Raw genomic sequence first — 12705 nt, 5'->3', positions numbered from 1 at the left:
GGAAAGTCATTTAAAACAGGCAAAATTTAGTTTTAAATTTATTTAATATTGATGAAGTTTTTTATGCATTTTCACAGAATAAGTTTTCTTTCTTCAATCAATGTATATATTTTGTCTGGTATTGTAAACTTTAGAGCTTATGGGAAGGGAAAGGGATTTAATGTCACAGAAATTATTCAGATACTCAGGATTCCCCCCTTCCTTTGAAAGCTTCTTTTCTGCACACCTTTCAGCATAATTCCCCCATTTTAATACTTGGGGAAATTTCCTCCCTTGGTTATTCAGCTGTTTCTAGATCACTCATATAGCATTGTCTCTGTTCTGATAGCATTTTATTCATTTTGAGAGTCTTGATTTCCTGAAAATTTGAGTAGACTTGATCATCAGTGTATTAACCAATGAATCTATCTTCTGAAAAAATCTGACAATAAAGACAATTATTTTATGAAATTAAGCAAATTTTTCTTATTCCAATTTATAAAGAATATTATGATCCCATTGTATAAAAGATACAAAAGAATATTAAGTTATTATCATTTTTTTATTAATATAAGATGAAAAATACATGCTGCTCCTTAGTCAATGAATACCATATAAATTTATTTGATTACATTAGTTAAAGAATATTTTGGGGGTGGAGAATTCTTTATATATTTAAGCTGTGCCAAAAACAATCTAAAATTTTGCATTTTTGTGGAATATTTTGCTGAGTACATTAGTCTGATCGAGCTAGGATAATTTATTTTGTTACTGTCATTTATTTTTAAATCTTTTAAATTTTTTGCAGTTTTACGATGAAATAAAAATAGCATTGCCAAAAATTAAATACATTATTCCCGATTACAAAAATTCGTGGGAAGCCATTTCGACCATTCCCATCTTTGTACAACTTCAATCAGTCGAAATATTAATTAAAAACTCTGAAAGAGCTAATTTTCGTACTTATTTTCCCGAATGGGGCCCACTAACAGCCGATCGATAAAGTCGCTGAACACTGGTAGTTTGGTCCAAGGTTCGAATCCCGCAAACGGGCTGGCTGCATGGGCGTTTTTGTGGTTTTCCACGTGTGTAACGTGTATACGAGCCAGTTTCCCTTAGAAAGTCCTTCATGAAGGCATCCCTCCCCTTAGGCAGATAGCCCTCGAGGCTTTGCCATAATCACACACACACACATTTTCTCGAATGGCAAAAGTCTCGCGCATTGGAAATAAAAATGCTTTATTTTCTAAAAGTGTTGCTACTGCTCGCTTTCATAGAGTTTGTTAATAAAAAATTTGTAAGTTTTAAAAAATCTATACATATAAAGAAGAATGTTCGTGTGTTTGTTCACATTATTGATTTCTGATCAATTATGATAAATTTTTTCCCACATTTAATCGACTTATAAGATATAAATTATATACAAAGATGAAAATCATTGAAAACTTAATAACTTTTTAATCAAAAGGTCGTAAAAGCTCAAGTTCCATCCAATATTTTACCTATATTCAATTTTAGTCTATAAGGATTTTAAGGTTTACTAACGTTTATTTTATTTTAAAACTTTACAGTCCCCTCTTACTTTCCACTTCTGGCCAGAATAAAGGTGATTAGTTTTAGTATGCAATACACGAAGATTGGCCGTTTAACTTTTATGGATGTAGTACACAGAATGTGGGAAAACTACAATACGTCTTCAGTATTAAGAGGACTAAATTTCTGGCCTTAAAGGCAGTCAGCAACTGACTGAAAAGCACATGTGAGACAAGGTAGCAAGAAGTCTGTCTCTCTCTCTAACTCCTTCTTGGCTAAAAGCCACAACTCAAATATTTAACAATTTGCATACTAAAACTAACCACCTTTATTCTGGCCAGAAGTGGAAAGTAAGAGGGGTTGTAAAGTTTTAAAATAAAATAAATGTTTGTAAACCTTAAAATCCTTATAGACTAAAATTGAATATAGGTAAAATATTGGATGGAACTTGAGCTTTTACGACCATTTGATTAAGGGGTTATACCCTTACCATGTTGGCGAATTGCATTTCCATAATACAATGACAGTTGGCTGATTGCACTATCTGTAAGTCGACCTTTTCCAGATAGACTTTTGCCATCTGAAAGCTTTCGTCCCTTATAATCAGCTTTCAGTTTACGTAAGCGAGTGCCCATCCTCTTCTACATGTGCCCTACACACTCTAGTTTTGACACAGTCACACCTTCATATGGTTTGCTTTCTGTTATGGAAAGAAATGTTTTTGAATCACCATCACCTATATAATTGATGTATCTCACACCCCTTGCACTTTGAGACCTCTGAAAACTTTTAACCATTCCGTCAGCTTCCATTTTGGCAGATGAACCGAAATGATTTCTCCTGCAAGTCTGAGAATGGGTTTTCTGCCACTCATCAAAGGCTTCACCAGATCGAGGACCCTTCCACAATTCGCATCCTTTACATGCTACGGATAAAACCTCTACGTCGATAACTTTTCCACTCTCAGCACCAATAACCGTATATACACCAATCTGAGATGTATGGCCTCTTGTTTTCCAGGTGCCATCACCACTTACATTTATGTCTGTAGAATTACTGAGTGATATTTCTTCTGCTGCTGCATTTTTCATGCTTTCAATTGCAGTCATTTTTGTTGCATTATTGATTAAGTTACAGATTCTGTCATAAGTTTTTTTGCATCACAGGAGGATCTAAATCCATTATTCCACAAAATGTTTTCAATGGTTCAAGACCATGACCAATACAATGCATTGCATAAATAATACGACCATTAATTTCTCCAATGTTCCTTTTCTCCCCAACAAGTTTAGTGTTGCTTGTCATCACAACATTTTTGCATCCTTGACATGTCAAGATCATTCTGGAACACAGACCTGCAGATCTTTTCGGAGTAAATTTTAATTTACCATGGCATACCTTACACACAGTGTTTTCTTCTAAAAAAGAACACAGAATATTTTTATCGACAATCATGTTGCCATCAAATCGATTGCTTTCATTTGAAAAATCAATGTCTGTTACATTTAACTTTTTACAAGAAGCACTTGTATTTAGTTCATCTGAATTTCCAGGGAAACTATGTGCAGCTGTAGTTTCACAAATAACAGCTTGGTATGGGGAAGAAATAGAAAATCCATTATTTATTTCATTTGAAACTGTCGATTTACCAGTTCTGGTGAACTGGTTTCCATGAAATCGGTGCTTTTTTGAACGCTTTCCAGAAGCACTTTATAAGCATTATCAGCCATTTTACGGAGCAGTGCACAGTAAGATAATAAAATGCTTTAAAAACTTACAATTATATTTAAATTCACCCGCAAACTGTTCCAAAATCACAACTGAATGATCATAAGTGACGGAAATAACAAGTGGAGTGATATGAAACACTACTAAAATATAATGAAATGAAAGGAAAAAAGAGCAATAAAAATAAAACGCAAGAATGGTTAAGAATGTAAACAAACGACCGAAGAGTTGAGAAATAACATTGCTATTCCATAAATAGATCATTAAAAAATAAATCATTAGGCTTGCCACATAACACTTAGAGTAGAAACTGCTGACGCTTTTCGCTTGGACCTTTAAACCTTGTTTACATTAGTTCAGCTGGTACATTTTCCTTCATAACTCATGAAATTGTACGAATTTTTGCTTGTTTTTTTTTTTTTTTTTTTTCAAACTGCGCAGAAAGAATCAGGCTATAACATATATTTTTTCCAAAAAATCAAAAATTTCGATGTTTTAAGGGAAGTATGACCCCTTAAAAAGATGAAAATCATTGAAAACTGCATACCATTGTTGCTGATACAATGAGAGAAAATTAGCTTATTTTTGTATCAAAATTTTTTATGTGGTTACATATCACATCAGACTGAAAAAAGTATGACTATGAATCGTATTTCTTGCAGCATTATTAGAGAAGGATTACAGCAGTATCGTTCTCTGTGTTGTTAGATGCATTACTCTCAATCTAACTAAATTGGCATCGGGTATTTCCGCTAGTAAATTAAATAAATACTGAATTTCTTAAAAGAAATGTTATTTTTTTAAAATGTTTATACTTCAGCAGTTGTAATAAGTAAATATTTATGCGAAACAAAGTTGGGTAATATGTTTAAATTAATAAATAAGGTTGTAAAAGGGGGGATATCATTCAACATTTTAAAACGAAGAATTTTTATGATTTTTCAATAAATCAGACTTAAAGAGAAAATTTTGCTATCTTTTAGACTGAAATTTTCTTGCAGCAGTCTTCATTCTTATAATTACATAAGTGTATTTAAGATTAATAAGATTAATAAGTGACCCAGTTATGCTTTAAAACAAATGAAACATAACGTCTTCATCTTATTTCTAGCTACATCAGTATTAGTTTGCTAAATTGGCACAAAAAACTTCATTTATGAATAGCATTTTTCAGAGTACAAGCTACTAAGCTACATGCTTATTACAGACACATCTGAAAGTTATATGTAATTGCATATTTTAGTATTATATTGTCTCAAAGTTTCATTTGGCATTTATTATTTAAAGCCATGATAAATAAATATAGAAGGCTGAATTTATTTCACAGACTAAATCTGACATAAAAAATATATATGTTCATTATTTTAATACCAGAGGGGATTTCTGTGTAATACATATTTTTCTCTGTGATTTTTGCGTGTCATAACTTATCTTTTAACCCAAGATCTGAATGAGATGCTTTAGATGTTTCTTCCATGATGGCATAGTTTCAAGAACGTTTTTGATGAAAATTTGTTTTCTGGGCATAGAACTGATTGAATTTTTTCAGCTGAAATGAAGAATATATCATCTGCTGATCTTGACATGTTCCAGGCAATCACTATCACTTATTTATAAATTTCAGTTGGAGTTTTCTATTTGGTTCATGAGAAGCAGATTACATTCATTCCTTTTCAACTGATAATGACAACACACAATAGCCCATGCTTCTTTCAATGTAACAGTTGATCCAGTAAAACTGGTCTGCAGATGTGTCATCCTGCAAATCCAAAAATGAATCTTAAAGTGCTTTATTTTTTTAGTCTTTGTTGTTGTTGTCGTTACTTATGCTCACTTGTCTGATGTAGTTAGCTCAAGCCCACAAAATTCCTCGTGGCAAGGAGCGCTAGAATACGCCTGCCATTGGCAACAAACAGCCTTGAGCACCATTCAGGTGACAGTGCGATTTAGCTCAGTTCCGCCCCCAATTTTGATGGAGAGCACTCGGGCAGGAGAACGGGTCTGAGGGTCTCTCACCTTACACCAAACCACATGAGAGGACTTTCTGCTCGCAGCATAATTAGAGTGCAGCCGTGCCACACCAACACTATACATTTACAAACATCCATGCCTTCTCCAGGATTCAAACTCCGGTTCTTTGGCATGCCAGTAAGCTACGCTAACCACTACACCAGCTGGGTGGCACTCTCCTTTGTATAGCATTATAATGATGAAATCCTTCTTAAAGCTGCTTAGAAATTAACATTTTTAATTTTATTTTGTTAGCCTTATTGAGACCAACAGGCATTCAGGAACCATTTGAAGGTTCTGTGATAAGGAAACATGACTGGGAATCTACTGCCAGGAAAGCTACCAACAGGTAATAGGCAGCGTAATTTTGTGTAATATATTAACCATTAATACATGGAAAAATAATCTGTAGTTAGTTTTTACTTTTAATCCTATACAGCACTTATATTTTTCATAGATATGACTAAATTTTATATTAAATAAAACTTGTATCATTATATGTAAAATTTTAATACTGTAGCATTATTCTATGAATGTGAATGAATTTCTTTATTATAAAATCAATAAAAATTCTGTATGGTTTTTTTTTAACATTTAATAAAGAAACTGGTTCATTGGTGCTTGATTTGTAGCATGTAGTAAATGCTGCAATGTATGCAGTAGTGAATATTGATTTTTTAGTTTAATTTTTTTCATAGGTCTTGGGAGAAAGTATATCTGTATGTTAAAGCTCATACATTATATACATATAAAGATCAAAAGCATCGTAAACAGGTAAAACAGATTTATTTATATATTTTTTAATATTCTTAGTATTTTTATTAAATAACTACCTATGAATTTAACTGCTAAAAATAGTACAATTATCTTTGCATGCCTTTGAATTTAAAAACTTTAATTATTTCCACTTGACTGAAATGTACATTAATAAATTATTCAGAATTATAAATTTTACTTCATGATTTTGATCAATTAGAAATACACAACTAAATTAGAAAACTAAAAGCCCATAGTGGCTTTCTCATAACAAATCATGGTACTTATGTATTTTTTCATCCACCATTTTTGGCAAATAAAAAATAGGTGCCAAACAGTACAATTTAGTGTCAGTAATGGACAAGCATAATGTCACAACACATTTATAAGATCTTCGCTTTAGTTTTACTTCACTTAATGAGCCAGTTTAGATTTTGTAAAGGAGCATACTAATTAATTGCTAGTTCTAATTTTTCTTTTGCCTTTTGAAAAAAATATTAATTTAGTATGAAATTTCTAAAGAAGAGGAAGCAGGGTAATATTTTTAAAGTTGTGGAATCTCTTATATTAGGGCTCATTCTTGAAACACTGAAAGAATGTGGCACTTGGTAAAATGGCTCAAGACATCTCGAAACCAATGACACAACTTAGATTCATATTTAAACGAATATATGTGGCATTAAGTTCACAAAGATAGTGGCAATTTTTTGCTGAAAATGCTATTAAGGATTTTTTTGCAACCAGAATGATTGGCAATAATTTTAATGAATTCATTTGTCAAATCTCATGACTTAAACTCATATTTCTGTAAGTTTTTCATGTGCTATATCAATGGCTTGTATCTGTTGATTATCTAAGTAAACAAACAGCAATATCTGATTATGTAACTATATAAAGAGCAATTTGCTTCTTCAAATTCTGCTGGAATAAATTTGTGGAATTTTTGGCAACTTTCACGATTTATATGTTCCTAGATCTCCTTTCTTTTGAAAAAATTTGAAGGCACACCTAATGCATGCAAGATTGCTTTAGATAACGTAAGGAGAGTAATAACACATTTTTCAGTTTCACTATTGGATAAACTTTTGTAAAGCCTTAAAGTGAATAATTTTATTTATAAAATGTTGGGTTTCTGACTATTATTATGTGTGCTTGAAATGAGTTAACCTATTATTATAACTGCATAATTATTTCAAGAAAACAGCATACACAAAATTAGAAAACTGCTTTAGAAGTATTGAATCCATTTTCAGTTATATTCTTAATGATATTTTCTGTTAACATTCAATAAATAAAACATGCTTATTTCTTCAATATTTATCGAGTTCCTAAGAGGGTATCATGTAATCAAACACAGTATTTTTAGGTACATTTTCCAAGTGTTATAAGCATTTTATTAAAAGCAAATAGACTCTTAATTGATAGGGTAATACTGAGGATGATGTCAGGTTAATGAAAAATGGCAATTAAAAAATACAAGAAGAATAACAAGTACCATAATTAATACAAAGTAATAATAAAAAGTTAGAAGTGGCATGAAAGGACACAATTTACCAGAGAATTTGCACAGTATCATTCAGTTCAACTTGCAAAAAATTAATCGACTTTTTTTTTCTTACCAAAAAAGGGAGGAGGAGAAAAACAAAATCTAGTCCTTCCAAGAGATTAAGAAGCAAAATTACTTGAAAGTAAATAAAAAATAATGTATGAAGCAAAATTACTTGAAATAATATCACTGATCACACCAAAGAATAATTGACAGTTAAATAATCAAAGGCATATTAATTTGCATTAGGTGGCATAAATTTTATAAATTTGTAAGAGCAGCAACTCAGAGGTAGGTGAAAGCACTTAAGACAATACAGTCTGCAAGTTACCCATTATTTAGGTGGTGCCCCAACTATTTTTTTATATTATTATTTAAATTACTCTGATATTTCAATAAGAGTCAACATACAATACTATTATTATTAGCATTAACCCTCTATGTGTGACCTTTTGAATCTGCTTATGAAAAACTACTTAAACAGCATGTATTGGTTAAACTCATATAACTTTAGTCTCTTTTTTCATAAACTTCCATTCATTAACATGAACATTATTAAAAAAGGCATGAAAAACAAAATATCTTAAATTATTAACTAATATATATATGTAAGATAAAAAATATGAAAGAAAACTTCTAAATTTAATTCACTATAACCTCTTTTATTTTTTATTTCATTTGGAAACTTTATATATATGCCCTAAAAATAGCGCTTAAGTCTAAACTGCGTAATTCAAATTAATCATGCACATAATCATTAATAACGTAACCCTTAATGCAGATGCTTCTTGAACAATCACCAAAATGTAAACCATAACTAAAAACTGACTCCCTCCCTTCTTTCTATGAACTGATGCATTACTTTTGCTTGTGCTTTCCTCTTGGAGTGCTGCTATATTCACTTCTATGGCAATAATATCAAAATTGTAAATGTTCTTTAATAGGTACGAGTAGAGTGCCAAGTGAATTGTCACCACAAAATGAGTATTTAAATAAAAAAGGAATTTAATCCAGCTCTACTGCTTATTCTTCAAAATGGAAGGACGCTCTAAGCATCAAGTATCTATGCATCTACATCTCAGTGTTTTTATTTCAGTGCTTCCAAAAGTGTTCTGTCATTACATTCTTTGGCCAGTCCTAATTATGAAGAAATCTGCATGGGTTTGTTATTCTATGCTCACAGTGAATCATGGGAAAAGTCCTGTTTCACCGAAGATTTTAATGCAAGTTTGTTCCGCATTCTCGATCAAATCTTTTAGTATGATTAAATTTTGCTTTTTGTGTCATAACTATTCTAACAAAGGAAAGATGGGTTAAGCAGCAGCGAAGTGTTGTAGCGCAGGAGGAGAGAAACAATCTGATGCAAAATGACGCTACTTCATTATTTATAGAAGCGGTTATGTAATAGGTTCGAATGTTCTCAAAAATACTGGTCTAGGGGGAAGATCCTGAAATTGTAGACAGTTAATTGAAGGTTGCTTGTTCGCGTAGAGTAAAGCCATCGTATTTTTTATATTTTACATCCCCCCCCCCCTCAAAAACGAGAGGCCAGGTGAGCAAAGCATTAGTAGATTAGTGAAGGAAGAAGTATGAGGAAAGACATGAAGAAACATCGAGGACATAGCTTACAGGCTTTAACTATGTCCTATCATAAATCATGATCTTTCTCATATAATTATAAAGTTTTTGAGTCATACAATTTTACGATGGTTTATAAATAAACATATAACTAAATTTTAAACTATAAGACAATAATATATGGAATAGTAATAATAAATAAATTACAAGCATAAAAGTCCTCAATTTTTCTCAAAATGTGCATTGAAAAGTAAAATTTTTGTAGTGCCTCCAAAAGTGTTCTGTCATTACATTCTTCGAGCCCACCAGCGGCCGAGTGGTAAAGTCGCTGAACACTGGTAGTTCGGCTCGAATCTTGCGAACGGGCTGGCTGCATGGGTGTTTTCATGGTTTTCCCCATGTGTAACATGTATACGAGCCAGTTTCCCTTAGAAAGTCCTCCACAAAGGCATCCCTCCCTTTAGGCAGATAGCCCTCATGTGCTTTGCCATAATTGAATAACCCAACCCATTACATTCTTCGGCCAGTTCTAATTATGAAGAAATCTACATGGGTTTGTTATTCTATGATCACAGTGAATCATAGGAAAAGTCCTGCTTCACCGAAGATTTTAATGCAAGTTTGTGCCACATTCTGGATCAAATCATTCATGTCGTGTCATCCAAACACAGTTTCATTACATATATATATATATACATACCAAGTGAAAAAATTCATAAAATTAACCAATTAAAGGGGGTTATTCCACTTGGCACGTTAATGCCTTATATACATTTTATGTATTTTTTTATGACTGAGCAGTTTACTTATTACAAACGAATTAACAGTTTATATATTCTGCATTACCAGTTAACTCTCAAATATTATAACATCATCTGTTATCACTAGTATTATTAACTATTATTATTATTCCGAGTGGTCTTTTTTTTAAATAAATAACTTTCTTTACTTCTGTCTTTTACGATAATAATTTCTGTGTTGGTTTGCAATACACAAACTTAAACTTTTTTTAGATGAGGCCTAGATAATCAGAAGTCTTACTGTATATTATTATTTTTTCATTTTTTTGTTGCCAAAATAAATATTCCTGATTATATACAAATAAAATTAATGTTTTAAGTTGTTAAATTTCAGGATTTAAAAATTATAACAAAGTATTTATATCTTTGTATATAGTCCTCTTATTTCTCTATTTTCTAAGTATTTTGTATCTATTCATACCATGTGCATATTTACAGATTTAATATTTTATCTATACTTTTAATTCCCTTTGATAAATTATCATTATTTAACATGAACAGGACCCAGACAATTATTATCATGGAGAACAACCACTAGATCTTAGAAGAAGCTCTGTTGAAGTTGCCACAGATTATACAAAAAGACGACATGTATTTAGGCTTAAGTAAGTATACAGGAAATTTCTTACTAAACTTCAATTACACACACATACATACATATATATACCGGGTGGCCATAATTAAACTGACAGTACTCACAGTGTTCTGTAGTGCGACCTATTTGCGAGAATGACGCCACATTTTGTAGGAAGATTAAAGAAGACGGGGGACGAAGGATTCAGCGAAAAAACAAATTAGTTCCAAAAGTCACTGCTAGGGGAATAATTGGCACTGTGTAATAGAAAATAGAGTGTTAACAAATGCAAATCAATACATAAATTACCTTTTATTTTGCATTCAAATGAGGTTCAATGTGGCTGCTGTTGTTGTGGACCACATATTGCATTCTGTGCACAGTATGCACAACAGCAGAAAGTAACATGTCTGCAGGAATCTCCTGTACAGTCCGTGATATGTTATCCTTCAATGTAGCCAGGTCCTGGACCAATCCTTGATAGATCTTGGACTTAAGGTAACTCCATAGCCAGAAGTCGCATAGGGTAAGATCAGGCGACCGAGGTGGCCATGCAGTTGGAAAGTAGTGGCTAATGACTCTTTCTGTTGTGAATTTCTGTCGTAGCATCTGTTGCATCCGTACAGCAATGTGTGGAGGGGCTCCATCTTGCATGAAAATGATTTCTCCCAGGCATTGTCTTTGCTGAAGTGCCGGAATGACAGTTCAACATGTGGCGATATTTCTCTCCGGTAACAGTACAGGTTTCTGGTCCTGTTGGCGTAATGTTCTCATAGAAGAATGGACCTACGATAAATTCAGCTGTGAACCCGCACCAAACAGTTACCTTTGGTGAATGTAAGGGAATTGCTGTGACTGCATGTGGTGGTTTGTCATCCCAAATTCGGCAGTTCTGGTTATTCACAGTTCCATTCAGGTAAAAGTGGGTCTCGTCTCCCCATAAGATTTTCCACGGCCAAGCATCATCCACCTCCATTCTGGCAAGAAAGGTGAGAGCAAAAGTCAATCGCTTATCATGGTCAGGGTACAGTAACTCCTGTACATGGCTGATCTTGTACGAATAGAAGTTGATAATCTTTCGTAAGATTTTCCATACCGTACTGTAAGGCATATCCATATTCCGAGCTACTCCACGAGCGCTAGAGGTGGCAGCAATATTGTCTGGTTCTCTGTCGACAATCGCCGTGGCAACTGCTTCAATTGTATCCTGTGGTACAGGTTTTTCGTCCTCTGCCTGACTGAACCTTCAGAGAACCTGTTTTCTCAAACATCACAACCACTGCTTTTAGCCCATTAACTGACACAGGACTGTTACCTTTATGCATTTTTTTGTGCGTTCTAAAAGCACGAAGAGCGGCTGACACGTTGCACTGGTTGAGGTAAAAGAATTTGACTAGTAATGCACGCTCGACTAAAGGAGACATTGCACATAAACCAGGCATGAAAGTTTTCCGCATTTTCGCGGAATTCTGCTTTTTTGCACGTCACCCGGGCTGTTTCTGAGATCAACGCAGAACCGTTGAGAAATCGTGACCGGTAAATGTGTGTTGGAGGGGGGGGGTAAATGGAGGACATGCTCTCTCTCTTCCTCTTTTCTTTGTAAAAAAACTTTATATCATGCCATCGTATAATATTACACTGGGTTAGCAATCAAACATGGACACCCCTTGTTGCGAACTTTTCGAGTTTGCCTGAGCCGAGATCGCGAAATACGTTGTTTCACATCAAGGTGAAGTAGGGTGGGGCTTATGTGGAAAGGCGAAACTAGATGCATAGAAATATTGAATCAAAGAAGAGCAAGCAACCGTCAAACGAGATCTGACTTCAATAATTTCAGCGATCGGTGCTGGCACCATCTGTCAGACATAGAGATAAGCACTTGCATTCTCCAGTACACAAAACTCTATGTAAAAATTTAAGGAATGCTCATAAACTGTACAAAGAAGAGCTAGAGATAGAAAAGGAGGAGCGAGAATCTAAAAAAAAAGCAATTAAACATTGCAGAAAATAAAGAAGTATCAATGGATTGCATAAAAGCTGCTGAAAAGAAATTGAGACTAGCTCGCAAACGGAAATTAGAAAAGTTGGATGCAAAAGTTTTTTCCCTAAAAAAAGAAAAAAAAAGAAAAAGCCTTTTCCCTAAAAATTTTTAATCAGGATCGAGTGAGAGAGACAAAATAGTTATTTTTTTGTATTCCTCC

At 33.3% G+C, this 12705-nt stretch overlaps 1 protein-coding gene across 5 annotated transcripts in view; it reads left to right on the top strand.

The window, feature by feature from the left end:
* LOC118202130 (spectrin beta chain-like) overlaps positions 1–12705 on the top strand; it is a 291298-nt gene that overhangs the window by 264321 nt on the left and 14272 nt on the right. For all 5 annotated transcript variants that reach the window (XM_085820903.1, XM_085820914.1, XM_085820900.1 and 2 more), the window contains 3 exons: positions 5506–5599; positions 5949–6024; positions 10432–10535. In XM_085820903.1, coding sequence (XP_085677029.1) covers positions 5506–5599; positions 5949–6024; positions 10432–10535 — 274 coding nt within the window. The remainder of the gene's footprint in view (positions 1–5505; positions 5600–5948; positions 6025–10431; positions 10536–12705) is intronic.

Source organism: Stegodyphus dumicola, chromosome 1, assembly GCF_044657685.1.
Source record: "Stegodyphus dumicola isolate Sdum_Otavi_A_Nest chromosome 1, ASM4465768v1".
Lineage (NCBI taxonomy): Eukaryota > Metazoa > Arthropoda > Arachnida > Araneae > Eresidae > Stegodyphus > Stegodyphus dumicola.
Note: the sequence above shows the minus strand (reverse complement) of the source record. Positions and strands in the feature narration are given on the sequence as shown.